At 33.8% G+C, this 26,829-nt stretch overlaps 1 protein-coding gene across 9 annotated transcripts in view; it reads right to left on the minus strand.

Moving 5' to 3' along the window:
* The window catches only part of CDKAL1 (CDK5 regulatory subunit associated protein 1 like 1), a 459,847-nt gene that overhangs the window by 12,387 nt on the left and 420,631 nt on the right, over positions 1-26,829 (minus strand). For all 9 annotated transcript variants that reach the window (XM_011362830.2, XM_011362832.2, XM_023532244.1 and 6 more), the window contains one exon: positions 20,266-20,446. In XM_011362830.2, coding sequence (XP_011361132.1) covers positions 20,266-20,446 — 181 coding nt within the window. The remainder of the gene's footprint in view (positions 1-20,265; positions 20,447-26,829) is intronic.

Raw genomic sequence — 26,829 nt, forward strand, 5'->3', positions numbered from 1 at the left:
AAGACAATGTCTTGTTCCTGAAAGATTCTGCATTGTCTTGAGTCCACATATTGTGAATGCTACCCCTTTTGCCTGGAATACCTCCCTTACCATCTCCATGTGGTAAATTCGTTCTGAAAAGTCCAGTTCACAGATCACCTCTCTCACACTGGATTCTCCCAAACAGAAAGGACCTTTTAAACTACGTGCTTGCACAGGTCTCTACCACTTTCACTGTGTGCCAACACCTCTTTGTGCCTTGCATATGGAAGCTGTTCAATAAATGCTGCCACCCCAAAGTCCCACAACACTTTGGTTTTACCTTCCCTGAGCCTTCTAGTCTCTCAAACTATCCACGCAAGTAAACTTTTCCCGCCAGGCTCTCAATTCATGACACAACACTTCAACTTTAGTAACCTCAGTTTCCTATTCCTTTGTCCTTCATTCTCTCTACAGACTCTTGCTCCCCACCTTATATTAATCCACTCACTTGCCCCGAGCAATGTGAATACCACCTGTGCACTCCAGCCATCTTGGTACCCCTTGGTCATTCCTCTGTGAGTAGACAGTCAGCTGCTATTCTGATTCCACGTAAGAGCCTTCCAACCAATTTTTCTGTCTCTATTCTCACTCTCTGTATCTAAAATACATTCTCTGAGCTCTAAAACTTAGTCATTGAATGACACATTAATTCATTTGACACACTTACTACATGTCCATTACGTTGCAGGGACCACACTAAGCCCTGGTGAGAGAGAAAGCAAGCCAAACAAGGCTAACAAACTTTTTGGGAGAATAAACAATTACTATACTCAACCAGCAACCAGGCACACAGTTAGTACTTAAATGTTTGCTGAATGAACTTCAAAAATTTGGGTATTAATATTTAGTATTAATACTGCTCGCCAAGCGCCTGTGCCAATGAATGACCTGTTTATGATTCTTATAGATTACTAAATCAAATGCAAATTTATTTTATGTTGAAATTATTTTTATAATTATAACTGGTACTTCAAGATAATTATAAAAACTCCAGAATTTGAAACTTGTTTCCCATGGGATTTTGCTTTTGAGTTAATTTATGTTTTATGCATAAATTTTTTCAACATGTCTGCCTTCTCTCATAAAACTTGCTCCTTCCTCTAACAGGTTATATATAGGATAGGGAAATGACAGTATCCAGTATCTTTTACTGTATATAAGAATATTAGGAAAGGACAAAATCAACAGCTATATAACACGGATTACGCTTACCTTAAAAATAAACAAGTAAATAAAACAACCAGTAATAGTTCAGAATATAGATTCCTGATTTGCTCCCCATATATTAGACACTAGTGTTTATAACATACCAAACACTTAGTAGAATGAAAATAAACACTATGTTCCCACCAAAGTCCTCCTCCCTTTGGTTACTTTGAAGCTAAGCAGTTTGACAAAGAAAAAAGGTTTTAATCAAATTCCTATTAAATTTTCTTTCACACCATTTTAGTACATCTAGACCAATTCATAAATATAAATATTACTCATTCATGAAAAGGTTTCACTGTTATTTCTAAAATTTAAAAGTCCTTCGACACATGACAAGATAACTATTCTCACAGTGATCTTTTAGAAGGATTAGCAGTTAAAACTCTCGAAGTCTGTCCTATCATCACAACCAGCAAATTGTGTGGGGCAACAAATGTGCTTCTATGTATGACAGTTTTTATTTTTGTCTTCAAAGTTTTACTATGTTATAAATTATCTGAAATTAGGGAGAGGCTGGAAACAATTGGTTTTATTTAACTTTTTCCTGCTTGCTTAGTAATCATGTCTGACATCTGTAAATTATTTTAGTAAAGACATTATACAATTAAATAAAAATCAAAAGTAGGGAGTCATATTAGAGATGTAATTGAGAGTAATATTTTGGAAGTGGACAAAATAAATGCAGTATGGGTTTTTCTAATTAGCATCCTGGAGTTTTATGTATTTCTGTATTGTCATTAAGTATTTCTCTTCCTTTTATTTATTTATTTATAAAGAGATGGTAATGTGCCTTAACTATATCTAACAGTCAGTGAGGATGAGCTTGGGAACTCAACATTGTGAAATACAGAGTTGTATGGTGTGGCTCTGCACAAACTCTATTAATGCTCAGAGCCTCAGACCAGGTTCCAGAGGCTAATCCACACAGCCCCCAAGGGGTAAAATGATGAAAAAGAATGGAAAAAACTAAATTTCTCTGACCCACAGATAAGCTGCTATACAGTTCTAAAAACTGATCAGAACCAATGCATCTCGTTTATGACCCTGAATAACCCTGGTGTCACCCCATTTGAAGAGAAGCTTGAAAATTGTTCTGTGTCAGTTATTGCTGCATCTCTAGATAAGCCCACAACTCGTTTTTATTATGATTCCATGACTGGGACCTGGAAGGTCAGACATGACAATGTAGGTTTGATAACGCTCCTACTTTCTACATCTAATTTAGCACCTACTGTAAAAATCATTTCTATCAGCAATGCAATCATCACTGATATCTCCCTCTATCCCATCACACTAATAATAAGAATCTAAAATTCATTTCAGGGGTGGCTGGGCTTTTTGACCTATCTTCTCCTCAAGTACTACGTCAAAAATAGACTTATTTTTTGTTCCATATATTAAGCATACACATTTTCTTTTTTATCTTTGGCCTTTACGATAAAGGAGTCTTTATCTGATAACGAGAAGACAATTTAATATACAGCTCAATCTTCTCCATGCTTTCGTCCTCATGTCACTCTAGAAATCAGTCAATTCTTTTTTTATGTTATAGAGCAAGGTAACTGCACAGATAGCCAGTGGATGAAAATTTCCGAGGTGGGCTCTAAGCAAGCAATATTTTCAGCCACTGGCAGGAAGGGTACAGGAACATATGTGTATAGGGATGTGGGAAGAGGGACAGTGTTTGAGGTCCTCGGAAAGCACATAAAGCCCAAGGCAGGAAGAACATGAAGTAGCTGAGGTGTACCTTGTGCCCATTCTAACACTTGAGACAACTCTTGTTATATGTAATTCAGAATAGCTTTCAGAGAAATTAACTCATGTTCACATAGTAAGGGAAAAATGCCCAGATGACAAACCTGACAATTTTAAATAATGAGAAATTAGGTAGAATGTGATGCTTCAACTAAGTACACCACCACAGACCTTCCTGGGGGCTGAAGTACTGCTATCTCATCAACTGGGTTCTCCATTCTTAGCGGGTCTGTGAGCATCACTGGAAGCATATTCTCAGGGCTTAGAGAAGGCCTGTCCGTCTGCCTCGGGATACTGCCCTCACATCCACGTTAATCTCTCATCTTCTACTTCTCTTTCCTTGCCTTTTCTCTTTAGCAAAAAAAGAGCTCAGCAGTAAAGGACCCTGCCATTCACATTGTATGCTTTCGGCTTTTTCACTGGAAGAGGCTCCTAAGGTGTTTGATAAAAAAGGCCCGTAGGTTTAACATGCATGCATGTTTCAGCTGCAAAATGACAAGTGTCTTAGACAAACCTGAATAAAGTACCTGGCTGTGATAACATTAATGAGTTATGCTTACAGAAACTTTAATCAATGTCAATATCCAAACATTTTCTTGACCTTCATATAGTGCTTTATATTTTCAAAGTGCTCATAACTATAGTTTAATGATAAGCATTCATCCATTCTCTCAAAGGTTTACTGAATGTTTGCACTACACATTTTATCAGCAATTACAGCTGACCCTTGAACAACATAGGTGTGAAGTTCACAAGTCCACTTATACACAATTTTTTTCAGTAAATACTGTGAAAGTATTTGCTTCTTTATGATTTTAATATTTTCTTTTCTCTAGCTTACTTTATTGTAAGAATTCAATATATAATACACATAACATACACGATGTGTTAACTGACTGTTATCCAAAAGACTTCAGTAGGCTTAGTAGTTAAGTTTTGGGGGAGTTGAGTTATACGCATATTTTCTACTGTAAGGGAGTTGAGGCCCCTTCCATCCCCTCCCCCCATGTTGTTCAGGGGTCAGCTGTAACCAACTTCCTTTCACCCAGTAACTGGATCTGCTGGCTTCCTCTATCACCAAAAGCAAATGATCATAACTTCTTTATTTAAAAAAATTTTTCAGAGCAATGTTGGAACTTCTTTATCAATCTATTAATTGTAGAAAAATGCTACACATTCTTTTTTCTTTTTCAGTGCCTGCATCCTCCTAGGTCATTATACTCATGTGGACTTAAACAAGTTTGTAGATTGGAAAATTTACCTTGGTGTAGTCTTTTTTGGGGGTATGTTGTTTGGTTTTAGCAACTCTGTTAATACTAACACCCCTGAGGCATTAGCTTATTTTTTCAGTTGTTTGCCAAAATCAGTTACATATGCATGCAATCTAAAAGAGTCAACCAGCTCAACAGAGCTTCCTAGTTTCCTTAGAAGTAACTATGTTCAATTCTTTTAGTTTATTCTTTTGGTATTTATATGACCATATTGCTAAATTTATTACTATTCCTAACTTTTTAGTATATTAGACACTATCTATTGAATTCTCAGTATGGAAGATGAGCTTTCATTCTTTTCTCTGCCACCTCATTTACGTGTATATTTCCCATCTCCACTTCCCAATATAATTATATCATATACATGCCATCCAGAATTCAGCTATGTAATAACTATAATTATATATACTTTCCTATATGGAGAAATTAATAAATAAATGTAGTTCCTAACTTTTAAACAAGTTATACTCTTTAACTTGCTTTTAAGTTGGTTGTTTGGAATCAGGCTGTATTTTTTTCATTATAAATGATTACATTCTGCTAGAATCGCCACACCCCCCCAAACTCCAAACAATAAAAAAAATAATCTAACCAATTATTTAATCTAGGTCATGTGTGTTCTTTCAACAGTATTGAAGTGCCATTTGTAAAACTGCTTTTGTGAATTCATTTCCCATTTCAGGTCACACTGCATTCGTCTTGTAGTGTTCTCTTTTTGGTCCTGTCCCAGATCTCCGTGAGCACAGATTCTCAAAGTAGTATCTTTGTTCTTAACCCGTCTTTCTCTGCTAGGTTTATATGAAGCATATCCACTAACCAGATGTTCAGTATGTTGTTCTCATGAATGAACCAATTCGTCAAAATTAGTGTCTTTATCCAGCTTCTTCAGCAATTATGTGGTCAGCCTATATTTACTCATTAATCTTTCATTCCATTCAATCCATTCAATAAGCATTCATTGTTGGTGTCTTATGTCTATAAGAAAATGTCCTAAGGTGGCTGTTCTGCTGTGGACAGGGCATTGTAAGCCAGTCAGGTGACACAAATCACTATGCACATTGGTTCTTATCAGGACTGTGGATGGCTTTAGAATATCTATATACTCCAAAAACATATTCACATTTTGAGGCATTTTTGCTTTTTTCTGGGAAGAGTATGTGTGTGTCATAAATATTTTATACACATATATAAAATCAGATTCTCAAAAAACGTTAAGAACCATTGACCTTGAATTAAGGATAGATGAAAGTCTCTTGTAAACTACTCATTTGGCACCTGGGGGACCAACAGTCTTTAAATATTTGGTGTTTTGAAAGAACCAGCTGAGCACACTATGGGCGGGTGGAGTAGAAGACAGTAACATGGAGAGTGGTGTCTTAGCTTGTCACTCCACTTAGCAAATCAAAAGACCTGAAGTGAACTAGGTGCTCCCTCTTTAAAAGGCAGTTATAAGCATATGCTTTGGGAGTCTGAAGTCCCATTTCAGGTGACTTCTCAAAGTTTTAGTTATAATCTACATATAGTCCCTTTCCCTTAGGAGAGTTCTAAAAAAAAAAACATTGTTCCCCATCTCATTCTATTTCTGATGATATTTGGCATCAAGGGTACCAGGCCCACAATTTGTCTACAATTTTATTCAGTTTATGCTGCTCTTTGTTTTGTTAGGCCTAGATGCTGAAAGGAAAGAGTTAACAAGACCTATGGAAGGATAAGTGGACAGACAGAATCAAGTTAAGGAATATCATACTAATTAAGAAGCAAGAGAGTCAGCAGGCCACAGAGGCTCAGGATACCATCTTAATTAATACTTGATACATACATGTTTCCATTAAAAATTTTTAGGACAATGACATCTAGATCTAGAAAGATAGTTAAATATTAAAGGTGAGTGACTATAATATTTTTTAACCCTTGTAAATGTCTTCAAAGTTTTCATTCTGTTTTTCTCTTATTTTTAACAGGGATTAGCAAAAGAGTCAAAGTGAAAAGGAGTTTGGGCATAGCGAGGAAGAGCTTAAACTCTGGATCTTACCTGAAGTTGCTTTTGGGGTGAAAGAAAACATGGGAACTGTTGGGAAGGCAAAGAGGGATGCCTGGCAGCAGGCTAGAGATTCAATGCCAGAGACTGACCCTAAACACTTAAGACACTCCTTAGAACAGCCAGAATAGCACTGGTGTCTGCCTACGGACCCCTGTCCTCTTTCTCATTTTGGCCCAACCATGGATAAAGCTCTGGGTAAATAACTTTACCTCGCCAAGCCTCAGTGAGCACAGATTCCTACATCTTTAAAGTTGACATGCTGTTTAAAGCATTTTGCCTTTAAATGAACAAAATTTTGGCTCTAAAATTCCATACATTTAAAATAGAAGTGGAGGATTCTGTGTTTAAATTAAGTCTTTTAGAGTTTTATTTTAGGCATTGCTTTTCTTTCTCCCTTGCCACTAGAGTTTATTATAGAGTGGCCAGGAAGCAGAGTATAGAGACAGAATGCTTGGTTTTGGATCCTAACTCTACCACTGGCTGTGTGACTTTGAGTAAGTTATTTATACTCTTTGTGCCTGAGTTTCCTCAACTGTAAAATGGGGATAATAACATTTATTACTTAGGGTTGACGTGAAGGTTAAATGAATCAATATATGTAAAGCACCAAAAAAGTAGCTGGCACCTGATGAGCACTATACAAGGTAGAAACTACCAGTATCATTGAGTTTACAAGTCATAGGACTCTTCCCTGCCTTCGGTCTCTCTTGTTCATACTTTTCTGCCTACTCTCTTATTTGCCTCCAAAACTTAGACCTCTTGACCTCATGGCCATACTACTTCCTTACCCTCTCAATTCCTGCCCGCAGCCTTTCTCCATATTGTTCCTTGTATGTTGTTCCTAATTTCACCTTCCCATAATACCTCTGAAATTGTATCACTTCTCTGCTCAAAAACATCTAAACAGTAGATGTTGCCTACGAAATATAGATGTACTTCTGATGGCTCAATTTGTGATCATTATCTAAAAACAGTCCCAAGAGCAAAGAAGGTTGTGAGTCTGGATGTGATTATAGTCAGAATTCCCTTGACGAGCCCCAAACTACCTGGGGTAAAGGTCTTTCTCATTATTCACTACAAACTCTAGTGAAAAAGAGTTTTAGAAGAACTAGACTTCTTATCATTTTCTAGAAACAAATTGTACCTCATTTCTAATATTTTTCATATAGTGAAAAGCTAAACTTAAAAGTTATTTTTTTGACAGTGATCTTGATCATCTCGCTCACGAGCTTCCAAGTTTTAACAACCATTTGTCACTCATAACATTTGAGACACACTGCTATTCCTCAACTGTAAAATGGGGATAATAACATTTATTACTTAGGGTTGACGTGAAGGTTAAATGAATCAATATATGTAAAGCACCAAAAAAGTAGCTGGCACCTGATGAGCACTTGTATCATCGCTATTTACATCATCTTTCTGGCACTTGTATCATCGCTATTTACATCATCTTTCTCTTCCTTTCTAGATTATATGCAACTTGAAAGTAAGGAACACTTAAAAGAGTCCTCTTGCTATATGGTGTAGCAACCAGCTAAGGCCCTTGCATAGAGAGGCTTATTAGATACTAGGTAAATTAATTAATATTATCCTAACTGTAGTTTTAACAATGATTTTTAACATAGCAGTAGTTCTGACTGTCAAAGTGATCAGGAGACTTAAATTACTCCCCAAAGCCATGTTTTTGGTCATTATGGGCACTAGGACTGCGGTGGTTACTGTATATGGGTGAGAAGTGTCAGCAGAGTTTTCTTCCCACTTCCAATCTGCCCCTGTATAACTCTGGATGCTAACAGAAAATAAAATCAAATTAAACTACTTCGCAGTGGTCTTTAGGCTCCTTAATGGGATAGCATTTCAGGTATTTCACAAATTATCTGTTTGGAAAAACTTTTAAGCCTTTGGAGAACACACAGTTTTTCATTTTAATAGCATTTGACTGATTCTTGGTTAACTTCATAAGAATGAGGAGGGCTCCTGAGGTTCTCTGCTGATTTAACATGAGGTTATTTGAGAGGAGATCCATCAATTATCGTTTTGCATTAACTCTGTAATGGTCTCAGTGATATCAATCAAGTTTTTGTGCTTGATTCCAGAACCAACTAAAATTCTTTCTCCACCTTTTTATATTTGTTTGTCTTCAAATGAGTTCAAGAAACTATGCTGTGGTTTCACAGATAACAAAGGTCTAGAGGAAAGGCAGTAAAGGAATATAGAATACATACAAAGTATTTTTACTCCAACGGTATGCCTTGACACTGAGTAATAACCAGATAGAGTTGGTGAGTGAATGTCACAGTATTCCAGAAGAAACATCACATTCATGACCTATGAACCTCCCTTAAAAATTAAAGATATTTCATCCATGAGTTTTCCTAGCTCCTCTGGACTTAAGACAAGTTTTTGAGGATGAAAGTTTTACATGTACTAACTGCTATGTAAATATTCAGGCACTTCAATGAAATAAATTTTTGCCTTTCTAATTTTAGTTTCGAGTCGCCACACTCAATTTAGAGTACCTTTTTAAAGATATATACATATAGTCTAAGGATTAAAAACTGTTAAAAATAATTCAAAGATTGTGAATAGATTAAGACTAAGAAGAGAAAAATCTTTAAACTACATAATTGTGGCAGTTCAAGCCATTGTAAATTTGAAAGTGTGAAATAAACCGCTAAGATTTTTGAATTTTCAAAGTCTACTTTTTCTTCCTTCTATGATTCAAATAAATACTTGTGATTAAAAATTATGTTGGAAATGGATAACTATATAGTAGAGAAATCAAAAAATATTTTAACCAAATGATTAAAATTAATATCATCAATAAGGGACAAAGGGCATCATTTGCCTCTAGATGTCAAATCCCAAGAAGGTCACAGCATCATTTATTTAGCATAACGGGGCAAAATATATAACATAAATCTAATCATGGGGAAAACTCAAGCCCAGATTAAGGGACATCCCATAAAATAACTGGCCAGTATTCTTTAAAAATTTCAAAAATCATGAAAGATAAAGGAAAGTGGAAGAACAGTTTCGAATAAAGGAGACTAAGGAACTATAACAATTAAATACAAGACCTAATCCTGAACTGAGTCCTACATTAGAAAAACAACAGCTATAAAGTAGATTACTGGGACTCTTGACAAAATTAGAATGTGAACTGTAGATTAGATAAAGCATTGTATCAATGTTGAATTTTCTGAATTTGATAACAATATTGTGGTTACATAAGATACTCATTCTTAGGAAATACACACTAAATATTAAAGTCTGTAATCTGTAATCTGATGTCTGTAATCTACTTTGAAATTTTTCAGGGGAAAAATATCTATGTCTATGTCTATGTATCTCTTGAGAAAGAGCGAATTTAGGGAAAATGTTAAACTGATGAATCCTGGGAAAGGGTATATTGGAAATATTCTATTCTTACAACTGTTCTATAAATTTAAAATCATTTTTAAGAAGTTTAAAATTTTTCTAGGGCCTATAAGTTAAAAAAAAATACTATAATAAAAAAACAACTTTAGAAACTAATATTTTTTTGGTCAAAATATTCTAAAATTATTTTGAATTTCTAGGATATTTATTCTTCTGTTTATAAGAGCATGGAGGAAAAAGAAAGAATGGGCTCTAAATCTCAGGCATTTTATTTAATAGTCATGTAACCTTGGGCAAATGTACTTAATTTCTCTGAGGCTTAGTTAATTCATCTGTAAAGTGAAAAATAATACCAGGAAGCTGAAAATATTGTTGGAAGAATAACTGAGACAAAGTACATGAAAAGCACAGGCTATGTTTGTTTCTGGCAAAAATTACATTCAAACAATGGAAGTTTCGTTTCCCTGCCCTTATAACTTCTAATCTTATATACAACTTTTATAAAGGTATTTTATTATGAGTATAAAAATAAAGGATCAGGACATTTGTCTTAGATATAGGATTACAGAGAGAACATAATTAGTAGAGTACATTCTTATCCATTTAAATGCTTATCTGCTCATACTTGACTTTAGTCCTTAATAATGAAATAAACATGGTTCCATGAGGCAAGAGTTAGAAGTGTCAAGTTAACTTACCAGATATATGCTATCGACCCAAATACACACTTAACATTGGCTCTAATACTTGGAATTACACTTTTAAGTCCCTTAGAAGGTTATAAATATGGAGTTATTACTGAATCATAGTTATAGAAGACAATAATATAAGATCAAAAAATAAGATAGATCATTATAAGGTTCTTTATCTTTAGAAGTTGTTCCAAAGAGTCTACTCATTTCTCAAGTTGTTATTAAGGTAATAAAAAGTGAGTTCAAATTGAATATTATAATTTTAATAAATCAAGTTCATAGGAAAGGCATAAAAGAATTATGTAGAGCCTTGCAATTTTTCTAAAACTTATATAAAACAAGGCATGCAATCACCACTGAAAAAAGTTCGATTGAAATATAATAAAGATGACTTTCCAAAAGATAGAATTTATATTCTCTTTATTTAATAAAAATTCACTCAGTCCTTCTCAACCCTAGTACCCACTACCATTCACCATCTGAGAGAACTTATATCCATATATCTTACTATTTTGGTAATTATAAATTCATAAAAGAAGCAGAATAAAAATAAGTGCCAAAGGAAAGCAAAAAAATCAAACAATCGTAAGAAAACGAGTTGAGTGTAATTTTTCTACAGATTTCTTTCAAAAAAAAAAAAAAACATTTTGTGTAGGTTCACCACAAACTACAAAGTAAGACTGCTATCATTGAACTCACGGCTCTCAAATCTTATCTTCATGGTCCTAAAGTTGGGTTATTTTAATAGTCATGTAACCTTGGGCAAATGTACTTAATTTCTCTAGTTTTTTCTTGCAATGGCATGTAATTAGCAGAAGAGTCACATGAAAGGGCTTTAGGTAGCAACAAAAATCTGTATTTTTCTTTTCTTATCTTTACCATCCTGAACAGAAACCAATCCCAAAAAACCATGGCTCCATCCTGGAGTTATAGTCTACACATGTCTAATCATGTCTTATCCTATGGGTTCGATTACACGAAGTTGATTTACGTGATAATTCAGCTCATCAACATCATGTCAGGACTTAATAAAAAGTTAGGCGGTGCTCTGTGGCAGGCAGCCAGGCAGGCAGAGAAGAGGTCAGATTCAGAGGGCAGAAAATTAGGGGGAGCAATGAGGGCACATGAAGAGAAGGTTGGGATTTTCTAAAAGAATGATTCAAGCTCAGAGAATTTAGGATTGAGCTCTTTAAAAAAAGTCACCCGTGGCAGTAAAACTAAGAGAGGTCTCACCAAGGAAGCCTCTCTTCTGCACTATTTCACTGGGTCCCGTGTACAGGTTCCTGTGTGCTGAGAACGGCATTACGGCATCAGCCCACATCCACACGCATGTCTTCCATCCTGAGAGCACTTCCTTCTTAGAAAGAGCACTTCTTTTCAATCGTGAGATTTCAACAAGATATTCTGTTTTGTTTTATTCTAAATTAATTACATTCGTTAAATTCTTCAACATTTCAGGTTCAAGATGGTAGACAACCAAAAAGCTTGATAATGCTGGCAAGGCTAAGGTATTATCAACATTGGCAAATGTCCTTCTCCACAGATGAGACTTAATAATTCTTGTTATTTTCACATTCTTCAAAGCTCCAAACAATATCATTCTCTTAGTCTTTTAGTGTGAGAGTAGGACAAAAGGGAAATGCTCCATTTAAAAAGGATTAAAAAAAAGAAAAATTCTTCAAATGTTCTCAAATCCAGAGACTTCTATAGGTACACACACACACACACACACACACACACACACACACACACACACACACGATAAGCTTATCTTATGGTGCTTAGAAAAACAAAAATACAAAGAAAGATAAGGAGGCTACAAGGAAAGAGCCAATCCTGGAACTGCCATGTAGAAACAGTTTGGGTAGAGATAAAATCATGTGGGAGGAGGTTCAGAAAGTAGACAAGGGCAGGGGTCTGGAGAGGCTGGCATTTCTCCTTTTAAGTAACAGAGGCCTAGGCCTGGTTCAGGAGAAATCTCATGAACATAAGGAAATAGAACATCAACTGTACCAGCAGGAGTAAAGGCAGAAACAAGTTGTGATGCCAAAAATTTTAGGCATGTTCAAAGGTCCTTGTAAGATCTTCTGGCCTACTATTCTTGATATGTTGAGTCCATCAAAAGCCAATTAAGTGACCTTAGGTAGAGTATTCTCCACTGAACACAGAATAACTTTGCTGACATGCAGCTAAGTCTAGGACTTAGAACAATTAAGTCCAAAAGAAGAATATTTATTGAAGGTCTCAGGAATAAGTCACACAGATTTCTAAAATCCACCTGTTAGTCTCCAAACCTGTCTTGCACGATCTCCTGATTGGGCATTCTGACTCTTTTATTCCCACTCCACTACACCTACAAGGAGCTTTCAAAAACAAAAACACACAATCACTGCTATCCAGTAGCTCCCAACTTCCCATAGGACAGTCTAAAGCTATTTAACATGGCTTATAAGGGCAACTTAGGCTAAGCTTTCCCTATAGCTCCTGACTTATTCATTGACAATAACTATACTTGCAGGTTGCCCTCCACTGCTCCAAAAACAAGGAAGAAGCTGCAACATACCTTACCGCTCTAAATATCATGCATTTTATACTTAATGTTCCATGTTCTCTTTATTCCCAGGTTTCTTCACATGCTGCTCCCTCTAGGGAATTGGAAGCAGAGGAGATGAACACAAAGACACAGAGAGGACTATAAACAGCCAAGCGTTGTGGGAGCATCAAGCATGTTCGAGGGAATGGCAAGACATAAGAATGGAGAGAGACAAGAACTTTTCTTAAGCAAGGTAATTCATTACTGAGTCTGTTTCCTCATGTGCAAAATAACTATAATAATGGTGTTTATTTCTCAAAGCTGTGAGAATGAAATTAGGTAACAGATATGAAGTGCTCAGAACAATGTCTAACACATATCGATTGCCAAATAAGCATTAATTCTTACTATTATTTTTGTTATGTCATTATTATAATTAGGCCTAAAGATTATTGTGCGTGTTGGGTAGCATCAAGTATCAGTTTTCACAAACATGTGTCATCTAGTGGCACTGCAAACCCTGAGTAGCATAATGAGCTAAAAGATCAATTAATTTAGCTGTCTCAAAAAGCCAGACAATGCTCTCAGATCAAAATAGTCCATAGTTAGTATATTAGTTTCCTTTGCTGCAGTGACAAATTATCACAAATTTAGTGGCTTAAAACAACATACATTTATTATCTTACAATTTTGAAGGTCAGATATCTGAAATATGTCTTATGGTATGAAATCAAAGTATTGGCAGGGCTGTGTTCCTTCTGTAGGCTCTAGGGGAGAACCTGTTCCTTGACTTTTCCAGCTTCTAGAGGCTACCAGCATTCTCTCATGAACCTGTCCTTAATCTCTGCTTCTGTCCCCTCATCTCTCTCCTCTACCTTTAAATCTGTTGTGTCCTTCTTCTAAGAACTCTTTTGATTAAACTGAACTCACCTAGATAATCGATTATAATCTCCCGATTTCAAACAACTTACTTAATCATATTTGCAAAGTCCTTTTTACTATGTAAGGTAACACATTACAGGTTTGAGGATTAGGACGTAGACGTCTTTGGGGGGGCCCTCTATTCTCTCAACCACAGAGGGGTCTGTTTGCTGCCATTTTGAGCCCCATAAAAAAACTAATTTAATTATGTTATAGTTTTACTAGTTCATGTTCCAGGAAAAGTAAGTCGATTGATTATAAATGGAAAGTCATCAGATTTATAATAAAAGGTGAAAGGATTAGCAAATGGAGATAACATATTTAGCCCAACATATTTATTAACATATTTATAAAGTGAACACCATCTGTATTAAAACCCAACCTTCCATTTGGATTATAATCTAGCTCCCACTTCCCTATGTCGCTGTCACTGCGGTCATCATGAAAGACACTGTTAAGTGATCTGCTGAAATCTATATACAACAGAACTACGGCCAGAAAAAAACAACTATGAAAAATGAAAATAAAAAGAAATGGCACGTCCAGAAATGAGAAATTAAAAAGACCAACTGAAGGGATCAAATACAATGAACTGCATGAAAATCCCAAAATATTTCTTTTAAAAAAAGTCAAAATAGAAAGGAATTTTTTAAAAAAGGGGGTCTTCCCTTTATGTGTGTTTGGGAATCAATCTAGAATAAAATGTACTTAACAATTTAGAGTATAAAAACTCTTGAAAATATTTTTTTCCTCTCCCCCAAAGAAGAAAGTTTAATTTGAAAATCAGAGACTGTAAATAATGAAATTATGTTACCTAGTAATATAAAAGTGTCAGGATCTCTTCCATTAAGGAAACTTGATATTCTCTAAAATACTGAGTTGTTAAATTTTAGGATCATACTGAGAAACAACAAAATTTAGAGAAAGTGACACATTTAGAGAAAGTGACAAAATTCTCTCTATATGATGTATTTCTCTGTTTTGCTTTTTAAAATAAAGTATGTCCTGGACTCATAGGCAGCTAGATTTGGGAGCACCATTATCTGTCACTGAATAAACTTCTGGATGTGAGTTAGGAACACTCCTTACTCAACATCTATTCCAAGTGGTTTGAACACCTCCAGCAAAAATTCACTCTCTCACAGGGAAATCTACTGTAGATAGTTTCATCAAAACTGCCTGTATCTATCTATCCCAAGGATGTCCCTCCAGCCCTCTCTGGAATAGGCCCTCACACTCCCCAAGGCTGAGGCAGGAAGTGTCTACTGTGGCCTTGTAATCCTTAGGGTAAATATTCTAGAAATTGTAGGTGAGGCTGTTATAATTCTTTCATGAAGACAATATATTTAAAGACATGATCTTTATACTCTGGTTCCAAAGCATAAGACAAGCAAGCAGGTGGATTTATTATCACAATTTAACATTTTAAACCAATATGAATACTCCAACAGCTACTCTTGTCACTTAAAAGTTTTGTTTTTTTCAAGTCATTGGTCTCTTAAAATAAAGATTTCATTATACCATTATTTTTCATCAAAATTTTCTTAAAAACAAAGTCTGGAATTAATAGCTAAGAATCAAAAGACTTTTTAAACTTAAGCGACCTTTTCTAGGCAGACTAAGAATCTCAGCCACAATTTAAACATACTATTAGAATTACTTAAGATTAATGAAGACTAATGAAGGAAGACTCGATGGAATAGAAAATATAAACATGCAAATTTGACCTTTCATCTAAAAGTCTAAGGTCAGTCTCATTTGGTTTTGGTGATTTCACTATTAAATCTCTTATACATTTAATAATCTTGCAAGAGTTAACAAAAAAAAATTAGTTTATCCTGTTCATGAAAATGTATTCCCTAATTAATTTTCATTATAAATTTAAGATGGTTATATTCTTTTTTAGCAGGATTAACAAAAAATCCACCCCTCCCACATATGTAAACGCAAAACTCAACTGAATGGTGCTTTATCCATTCGGTGATTTAAATGATTAAGAAAAACTCATAATTTACTTCAATGATCACAGCTCTACTATAAAACATTAAAAACAATGGAATTTATTTACATTAATACCAGTATTAATGTAAAAGTAGTTATAAAGAAAGGGAAAGTATACTGAAATTATTTATTTTATGTCATTTATGTCATTAAAAAACATTATTGGGGGATTGATTTCAGTGGAAATAAAATATATCAAAAAAAAAAAACCACATATATTTCCACTAAGACACATTCTAAAGCCAGAATAAAAAGCTGTTTGAAAGCAATTGGTATTATGCTCTTCTTTCAATAATGGGTTAGATTCTACTTTCATTGTTTATTGTTTTGGGCAAGGAAATGAGAAATAAATTAGATAAAAAAGAATTGCTATTCGCTGTGTTGCAGCGTCTTATTTTAGTGACGTCTAGTTGCTAAGCAGCTTCATAAATTACTTGAAACAGGTAAAGTAGACAACTGTTAATTTTTGATAAATTTAGGAGAACAAAGATGATTCGGTGCACATCACATATCCTGTTTGACAGTAGTTCTCTAAAGTTTCATTATTAATATGTAATTCTCTTTATTTAAGGTTCTGAACTTTACAAAAATGAAACTCTTCCAGGTTACAGGTTTTACCTATAGCATAGTCATAGAAATGAGAGAACTGTTATGGATTGCGTTATAGCTTCCTAAAAAGAAACATATTGAAGTCCTAACCCTCTCACCTCAAAATGTCACCTTTTTGGGAAACAGAGTCATTGCAGATATAACTAGTTGAGTAGTAGGTAGATCCTTATAAGTGTCTAATATAACTGGGGTCCTCATAAGAAGACAGCCATGTGAAAACAGAGATACACAGGGATACCATGTGACAATGAAGGCAGAGATTGGAATTATGCAGCTGCAAGCAAAAGAAAAAGATTACCAGCAAACCACCAAAGTTAGAAAGAGGCAAGGAAGAATTCCCATAGAGACTAGAAGCCTACCTTTCGACTTCTAGTCTCCAAAACTGTGAGACAATAAATTTCTGTTGTTTTAAGAGCCATGGAAAGACATGGAGAGACCTCAAATGCATATTACTAAGTGTAATAAGTCAATCTGAAAAGGCTACATACTGTATGATTCCAACTATACGACATTCTGGAAAAGGCAAAACTACGGAGACAGTAAAAATATCAGTGGTTTCCAAGTGTTAAGGAAGAGGGAGAAATAAATAAGTGAAAGATTTTTAGAGCAGTGAAGTTATTCTATATGATACTACAATGCTGGGTGCACGTCTTTATACATTTGTCCAAACCCATAGACCATACAACACCAAAAGTCAAATGTAATGTAAACTATGGACTTTGGGTGATAATGATGTATCAACGTAGGTTCATTGATGTGACAAATGTACCACTCCAATGTAGGATGTTAGAATTGGGGGAGGCTGAACATGTGTGTGAGCAAGAAATATATGGGAACTCCATGTATTTCCTACTCAGTCTTGTTGTTAACATAAAACTGCTCTAAAATATAAAGTCTTAAAAAAAAGGTTCTGCTATACAATGATTGGGTGACTACAGTCTAAAAATGTAAGGAAGATGCTAAAGGACTATGTTTACAACAACAACAACAAAGTATCTAAAAGCTGATTTGATGCAATGAGTTCTGCTCTGCTTTTGGCTAAGGCAAACTAGCTTGTATCAGACTAATATCTTGCCAAAGACAATTAGAAAAGGTAAATACAATTTATGAAATGTACTGGTTGAACACTGAAAAGCTACCAAGGCAGTGAAGATGTGAGGGACCAAGATTCCACAAAGGAGAGAAGTCCATAAGCTCAATATTTGGAGCCAGTTTTCCCTTCCAGGCATTTATCGATTTGTAATCAGTGGCTGGGAGACTGAGCAGCCAAGCAAAAGCTAAGAAGCTGAGAAACTATGAAGAGCCTTACGAATTCTCATGAGTTCGTAAGAAGACAAAAATTAGAGTTGAAGACCTGTCATGAAGAAAATCCCTGGTAACTGCTACAGAATTTTAACTGAGACCCTGAAGAGCTCTAGTCAGTGGTATCTGGGATGCAGCTTTATACCCACTCATGGGAGCTGACTGTGTGCATCTCTTCCCAATTCTGTGTTCAGTAATATCACATTGGTAGTTTCAATCTGGCAACAATGAAAGTACACTATGGACACTGGCAAATGCTGCAACTCAGAACGCTCCCCACTTTGAGCGCAGCACGCTCAGGCTGCACTCAAAAAGTAAGGCAAACCAGAAATAAACCAATCCTTGGAAAAACTGAAAAACAATTTCAAAAAATTAACAATGGTCTTTATTTAATAGAAATGATCAGTTATATGGAAAGAGAAGACTAATGGTCAAAGTCAAGGAAAAAACAACAACAACAGAAACAAACCAACGTTAGGTCCAGATACTGGAGAATTCAGAATGGACTTTAAGATAACTGAGTAATGCTCAAAAAATACAAAGAAAAATATGAAGAATTTCACTAGAAAACTGGAATTCATGAAAAAAATTGCATTATAATTCTAGAAGTAAAAAATAAATTAAAATTTGAAATCCCATAGATGGGTTTGACATCAGATTTAAAATAGATGAAGAGGACTAGTGAACTAGAACAGTACTTCACAAATTTTAATGTATACACAAGTCACCTGAGATGCAGACTATGATTGGCAGTAGGATAAAGAAACTGGGATTTGCATGCAATAGAACATTACATAGCAATGAAAATGGATAAGCTACAGCTACTTGCAAAAGCAGACTAGTCTCACCAATAATAAGTTAAAAAAAAAAAAGCCAAATGATTAAACACTGATGAATTCTTTTACTTATATGAAATTTAAGAACAGGTCAAACTAATGTATGGTTTTAGAAAAAGGTCTAGTGATATCAGCTGGGGAGTAGGAGAGAATCGTATAGGGAAGGGCATAATGGAAACCTCTGGGGTGCTGATAATGTTCTACTACTTCTTGATCTGAATGGTGATTACATTGAAGTATTCACTTTATAAAAATGTACCGCTGTCCATTTTTCTGGAAGTATGTTACAGTTCAAACAATTTTTAATTAAAGTAAAGTTTAAAAAACAACGGAGTAAACTATAAGGACAACAGATTAGCAGGTGCCAAAAGCTGGGGATAGAGGGAGTAAATGACTTCAAAATGTAAAAGAGGATGTTTTGGGGGATGGTGAAAGAACTGTTCTATATCTTGATTGTGGTGATAGTTAAACTAGTAAACACATTTATCAAAATTCAAACAATATACACTCAAAAGAATGAACTTTACTGTATGTAAACTATGCCCCAATAAAAATTAAAATTAAGATATAAAAATTACAAATTAATTTGACTTTTTTAAGTTCATGAAAAGCTAATTATCTATGATGTCGTAATGTGCTCTTTTATTGATTAAATTAGAAATAAAATAAATTGGTCTATCATCCACAAAAAATTCCCTATCCTTGTATACACAGAAACTTGTAAAATAAAAATGAGAAAAATTTGGGGAAAACAAAGAATGATATTGACTTCCATATTACTAGGAAAAACAAACTTAAATATATATATTTGTTTTGAAATAAGAATCTCTACGTTATATACTTGATATTCACATATGCATAATAGAGAAACAATAACAAGCTCTAGGTTATTCCTTTTAGTATTTATCGTTAAAGTATTTGAGAAAAATTAATGGCAGGGTACAATTTTTGTTGTTGTTGTTGTTAGAGGCAAAGTAGAAAATCTTCAGTTAAAAAAAAATCTACTTCTTCTTTAGGATTATTTACATTTTTCCATCTTTAGCCAATGAATCTAGAAACTAAATATTTAAGACTATTAATTTCTGGGGCATTCTGGGAAAGTTTGCCTTTACTGGATCTCAAACTTTCACACTTAAGTCATTTTACTGTAATATATCTATGAACATGTAAGGATGAAATTATATTGATATTCATTGCAAAAGCAGCACACACCTAAAGTAAAGAGACAGATAGACCACAAGTATCAAATTTATCCAGTGGAAAAATAGGAAAACCATGGGACCACCCACCCCAGTAGGTAACGAATTATGAAAAGGGTCTCTTAAGAAGCAGGGTAACTATGAAGCCTCCTTTTCTCACTGATATTTAAATGTTGCCTTATTTTGAAATATCCAAAGATTTATTTTATAAACATAAGCAAATACCAGATATTAGTTAAAATTCCCCCCCACTCCCAGTGTCACCTGAGCTTCTCTTCAAAAGAATAAAAAAGGTGATATTTTCATTGCCTAAGGTTATTTAACACACCCAAGCTCTCCTGCCCTGACTCCAATTTGGAAAACTACCCATTTTTTGTAATTTAAGGGGTGTACCATGAGCCAGTTGTGTTAAGGTACGCAACACAGATGCATTTTTATAGCTTATGGCTAAATATAATACTTTACCAAAAAAATATATATAGATATCTTACCACTTGTGCTGGAACTTGTTCCATTTTTGCAGCAGGAGTTCCTGGTCTTGGGTAAAATTGGTTAATAAAGAGGCTTGGAAATTTGTATTCTTCAACAAGTTTCACTGTTTCTTGAAAATCTTGATCTGTTTCTCCAGGAAATCCACAGATAATATCTGTAGCAATAGTTATTCCAGGAACTCTAGAAAATAATAAGACAAAAATGTAAAATGTTGACTATAATCCATAATTATTCTATTTCCTTGACATTTTAAATACCATTATTCCTTTTAAAATTAAATTTTATATTTAGGAAAGAGACACTGCAAATAGTTTTAAAGAGCCCTAAATACTAAAAGCTTATGAAAAAACAGTGGCTCCTTTTCATCCTCAAGAGAAACTCATTTTCTTTGTTCTTCCTTCTATATTTTAAGATAGATGCTTATTCTGCTCTTTCTAGATTTACTGATTTGTAGGCAAATGTGGATTTAGTTCTTTATCCCTCCTCTCCCTAGATAATCACTGCACAATTTTTAGTTAAATTAATAATATTTCTATTGACACAACTGCAAAGATATTGTTCACTGCAGAGCCAGCTGGTATACTCTCATTAAGTTTTCTTGGTCACAACACTGAATTTTTCCTCAGGTTAATAATTGCTTCTTTTTAAAAATAAATTTGCTTAATATTCTATGTAGCTATGCTAATGTTTTCTGGAAACTCCATCAGACCTATCGAAAACCAATACTATTTTCTAAACACTCAGTATATTACATAATTCACCAGTTTCATTTTTTTCCCTCTAGAAATGCTACTCCTACTTTCTTTGTGTGTGTTGCTTTAATAATGAACCAGCTGTAATGTTACTCCCTGATTTCCTTTTCTCAATCCCCCTTTTCCTGGACACTATGTCTTCCTAATTCTTGATCATTCTAGTCTCCCTAATTCTGCTGGAGGATTCTTTCAGAAATGTTATCAAAAGATGTACCAGAAAAAATTTGTTGTTCTTGTCTTAGCATGTCTGAACATGTATCAATCCATGATTGACAGAGTAGCTGTGCCTAGCACTCCGAAATGAAAAATATTAGCCATTGGAATTTCAGATTGTTTTTTCTTTTTAAGCAGTCAAGGTTGCTGATGAGATGTCTAGATTCAATCTGATGTACATGTCTTTATATTTGCCCACTGTTTTTGAAAACTTTTAGAATGTTAAATTGATTTTCGATGATTTTAAATTTTATGATAATAGGTTTTGTGTTGGATATTTAAATATTTATATAGGGTACAATCTGGAGACTCATGGTCTTTAGGTCTAGGAAATTTCCTTATGTTCATTTAAATCATTTTTCTCTCTCTGGGATGCCTCTCCTTCAAATGTTGAAAATACTGAATTGACTCTCCAAGCCTTTACACTGTTATTTTCCATCTTTGTTCTTTTGTCCCATTTCCTGGAAGATGTACTTGAGTTTATCTTTTATTCAAAAAATTTAATTGAAAACCTTATTTTAAACATTTAAGAGCTCTCTTTCATTCTCCAATTTTCCTTTTCACAGCATACTGATTTTGTTTTAGAGATGCAACAATTTTTTCTTTTTTATCTCCAAGGATAGCAATAAAATGGTGTTGTTTTTTTTTTGCAATTTTTCCTGTGCTCAATGCAATTGTGTCTATTTCCTCCAGGTTCTTTTATTTTGATACCTCTCATTTCTGATTGAGACTTTCCATCAATAAATAGTGATTCCTGCTGCCCTTTAATATTTAAGAGTAAAGCACTAAAAGCTTTTCATTATAGAGTGATTGGATAACAAGGTGCTTTTGTGTTTGATCAGCCCAAATGTTAGCATCTTGAAAATCGTTCCTGTAGCCACTGAGTTTCTCAAGTATGCTACAATATTCTACTCTGTATAGTGTAACAACAACAAAATAACATTAAAAGTATTCGAAACTCCAATATTATTCTGAATCCATGAACAACAGGAAAAATAACCTCAAATACTTCAAATCACGGAATACTTACATATATCAATTTTTCTGTCAACTAAATGCAGTTCTATAAGAATAAGAAGAACAGTTTGTCTCATTAAGATATATTAAATATTTGGGGCACAAAAGAGAATAGAGAATGTAACAATGAGGAAAATCAAATTACTAGATACCTAATATAAACAGCTTAATTAAAACAACGGCTTTCCTGACCTAGTTTGCATAATCCTTTAATGTCTGTGTTAAAGAAGAATGACAAAATTTATTTTTAAAAATATTTTTTTCTTGATTTCTACTTAGTCTCATCTAGCTATTAATTTGGCTAAACCTTAATTAGTAAGATAACTTGTAGGGACAGCAACTTTTCTCTATGATAATAAATAGAAAAAGAGACAATATACATAGAAAAAATAAAGTGGAGTATTTGAAGAAACAATTTTAAATTTTTATTGTGATATATATATATTTTTTTGTTAAAAACGATTATCAAAATTGCATTTGAAAATCATAAAAAACATGTTTTTACTGTAAGTTGCAGATAAAAAGATCATTTTCTAGACTTACTAAAGCATGTGGAATAGAAAAATTATGTCAGTAATTTCAATTAGTCAATTTTTACATTTGACTTATAACTACTTCTGAACAAAAGAAATTTACAACTAAAAATAAAAGTAAGGATCAGAGCAGAAATTACAGAGAAGAATACATCTCCCCTAGAGAAAAATCTTAGAAATTGCCTGTGAAATACTGCAGAAACAAAGACAATTGGTTATTGTCCTAGGCAATAAATTGGAATTGGCATTAGATTTTAGGGTATTCCCACAGGAAAGTACCTTACTGATTTCCTCCCAATCCCCAATCCTTGATCCAGTATAGTTGAGCTCAGTATTATGCAATATCTGCTTACTTTGGCTTCAAGTTCCACAGCAAAAAAGAAAGACAAACCTTTATAGGAGTCATCATAAATGTTAAGGAAGGAAATGTTCAATGCATGGATGTATTTGATAATCTACACAAAAAGCTGACTGATAACAGGAGGGAGTAGGCCACTACGAATTAGTAAAAGATCTATGTTAGTCAGTATTTAAAAGTAAAAGCAGTTTAGTTGGTTTGAAAGTATAGAAAAATATGACCTAATTGCCTAGAAAATGTTTTTAAAGTAGATATTGCACTTTAATATTAGGTGAGGCTCACCTATACATTAACTTTATATAAGCAAATGATGCTACTTTATATTCTTAAAATTAATTTAGCTCCTTAAGTAAACCAACAACAAAAAAAAATCTCATATTTACAGAGTTAATAAACCTAGTAAATAATTCTCTTCAGTCCATGAGAAAATTGAGGACGTCTGAAGTGGACCAAATTCTAAATTACCTATGATTTAAGTGAGAATGAGGAAATTATAAGGAGTACACAACATAATATTAGTCCAAATATTTAAAATACTAATTTTGAGTAAATGCTGTTTTTGAGACCCTATGAATTTTCAAAATACAAAAATTAAAAAATAATAATTTATATTTATTAAAGTTGTGCATCTAATGAATATAATTAGTAGGTATCGTGTTTTTCAAATTAAAAGATCTTCTATATTTACGTTTTCATAGTAGTAGTGAATAATTCTGAAAGAAAGATGAAAATGAAAATGTTTAATTAGGTTAAATAACAGAAATTTTGATCCATTCTTTTTGCTGATTTAAACAAGCTATTTGCTGGCAAAATGTGTTCGTTAAATTCCTTGGAAATGGAATTAATGAAAAAGATTCCAATTATGCACCTGCCTTGGCAGAAGCAGTGCTATGATCAGTTAAGAAAATCTATCAGGACATGTTAGGAGAGTACTACCTATTTGCTGGCCCTGGGCTAGGATTTAAGAAAGCACCCCAAATTTTAAGACTTTACTTATTTACCTTGAATAAAAATACACGTATAAATATACCACATTTGAAATACTATTAAAATGTTGTACTTAAATTCATCTCTCAAGATTTTTACTTGCAATTTGGTGTTACACTGGCGGAAATGTGAACAGGGTTGATTCTAGTTGATTCTTTAGATCAAGAGATTTAATATTTAAAATGCTTCAAATTCCAATGGAAAAAAAGTGAGACTAACACACATATTATTATCTCAAAAGAAAAAGATAAAAATAATCAGAATTAAAGGATCAGAATTAAATTACTAGGCATAAACTAAACATATGATTAAAAGAAACATTTTTCAGTCCTATGGAGATTAATTCCAGGACAATTACTCAATACATCCAGGAAAAGCAAATTGGAGGTAAGGAGAGGGAGGGGAAAAATATCTTGAACTGAATGGAAATAAATACATCAAATATATGGGATGCAGCAGAAGGAGTGTTTAAAAATAAATTTATAGATTTAAATATCTGTATTAGAAAGAGATAAACACAATAATCTAAGCTTCTACCTCAAGAAGCTAAAATACAGCAGCAAATCAAATCCAAAGTAAGACAAAGGAAATAAGGTAGAAGAAGAAATCAATAAAATAGAAAATAGAGAAAAATCAATAAAAGGTACATCTTTGAAAAAAAAATAAACAAAATCACTAAACTACTAGCTAGACTGAAAATAAAAAGACACAAATAGCCAACTTCAGGCATGAAAGAGGCAGCACTACAAATGTGATTGATATTAAAAGGATACTAAAGTTAATAGACCCTATATGTGTGGATTAATTTTGGGGCTTTCTATTATGTTCCATTGATCATTTTAATGCCAATACCATGCTGTTTTAATTACTACAGCTTTGTAGTATAGTTTAAAATCAGGGAGTATGATATCTTCACCTTTGTTCTTTCTCAAAACTGCTTTGGCTAGTTGGGGTCCTCTGTGGTTCCATAAAAATTTTAGAATTCTTGTCTATAGCCATGCTACCCTGAAGAAGCCTGATCCTGTCTGATTTTGGAAGCTGGGTTGGGCCTGGTTAGTACTTGGATAGGAGACCACTTAGGGAAGACCAGGTGCTGTAGGCGTAAAAAATAAAAAAATAAGGGATTGTAAACTAACAAGATCCTTGCAATCTGTGAGGTCAACTAAGGGTTACCTAAAAATAAATAAATAAAAATAAAATAAAAACAATTTTAGGATTCTTTGCCCTAGTTCTGTGAAAAAATCCCATTGATATTTTGATGGGGATTTCAGTAAATCTGTAGATTGCTTTGGGGATTATGGGCATTTTAACAATATTTATTTTTCCAATCCATGAGAATGATATATCTTTCTATTTATTTGTGTCATCTACGAATTGCAGCCACTATGGAAAACATTACAGAGGTTCTTCAAAAAATAAAAGCAGAACTACCATAAGATTCAGCAATTCCACTTCTGGGTATTTATACAAAGAAAACAAAACCACTAAGTTGAAGAGATATATGCACCTTATGTTCACTGCAGCATTATTTACAAGAGTGACTATATGGAAGCAACTCAGTGTCCATCAATAGATGAATGGATACAGAAGATGTGGCGTATATTTATGTTATAGGGCTTCAGAACGAGTCACCCCAAGATGTGCCTCTGTGGTATTGAATTATCTTGAGCTAAAGGAAACTGAGGCTCTGTGGGCTCAAGAGAAACTTCTGCTCCTCCTTAACTACTCAGAAGAATTTAAATTAGGGGCCTTCCTCATAATAAGATTATCAGAGATAACCTTTTTGACTTATCTATATATCTAGGCATACTACTAATTGCTGAATATTTGTTCTTCTTATCATCCTGAAATGACCTTCGTCCCTTCTGAAGCCACAAGGTACCTTACCTCATCCTTAGCTCAGAATGCCATATTTACTTCATTTTAACTTACTGTATCTGAACATCTCATGTATATGGGGTTCCCATATGTACATATATAATGAAATTTGGTGATTTTCTCATGCAGATTTAATTATTAGAACAGCCAAAAAAACCTTGCAGGGTAGAAGAAAGTTTCTTCTTCCCATATAATACATACAGTGGAATATTATTCAGCCATAAAAAGAAGAAAATCTTGCCATTTGCAACAACATGGATGAACCTAGAGGGTATTATGCTAAGTGAATTAAGTCAACAGAGAAAGACATACACTTATAGGTGGAATCAAAAAGCAAAACAGACATACAAAAGAGAAACAGACTTGTAAATAGGAAACAAACTGGTGGTTACCAGAGAGGGGAAGAATTAGAGGGGTGGGCAAAATAGGTGAAAGGGATTAAGGAATATACATTTCCACTTATAAAATAAATAAGTCACGGGGATATAATATACAACATAGGGAATATAGTAAGTAATATTGTAGTAACTTTGTAAGGTGACAGTAACTAGAGTTATTGTGGGAACCATTTCATAATGTAAATAAATACTGAATCACTATGATGTACACTTAAAACGAATAGGATTTTGTATTTCAATTATGTCACACACACATGTATACATACACATACAGGATACTAAGGGTATATTTTACATCAATAGATTAACTTAGATAAAATGGGCAAATTCTTTGAAAGACATAAATGATAAACTCTGACTCATGAAGAAATAGAAAATCTGAGTAATCTTTTATCTATTACAAAAACTGAATTTGTATTAAAAAAAA

The sequence above is a fragment of the Pteropus vampyrus genome, unplaced genomic scaffold, assembly GCF_000151845.1.
Source record: "Pteropus vampyrus isolate Shadow unplaced genomic scaffold, Pvam_2.0 Scaffold80, whole genome shotgun sequence".
Classification (NCBI taxonomy): Eukaryota; Metazoa; Chordata; class Mammalia; order Chiroptera; family Pteropodidae; genus Pteropus; species Pteropus vampyrus.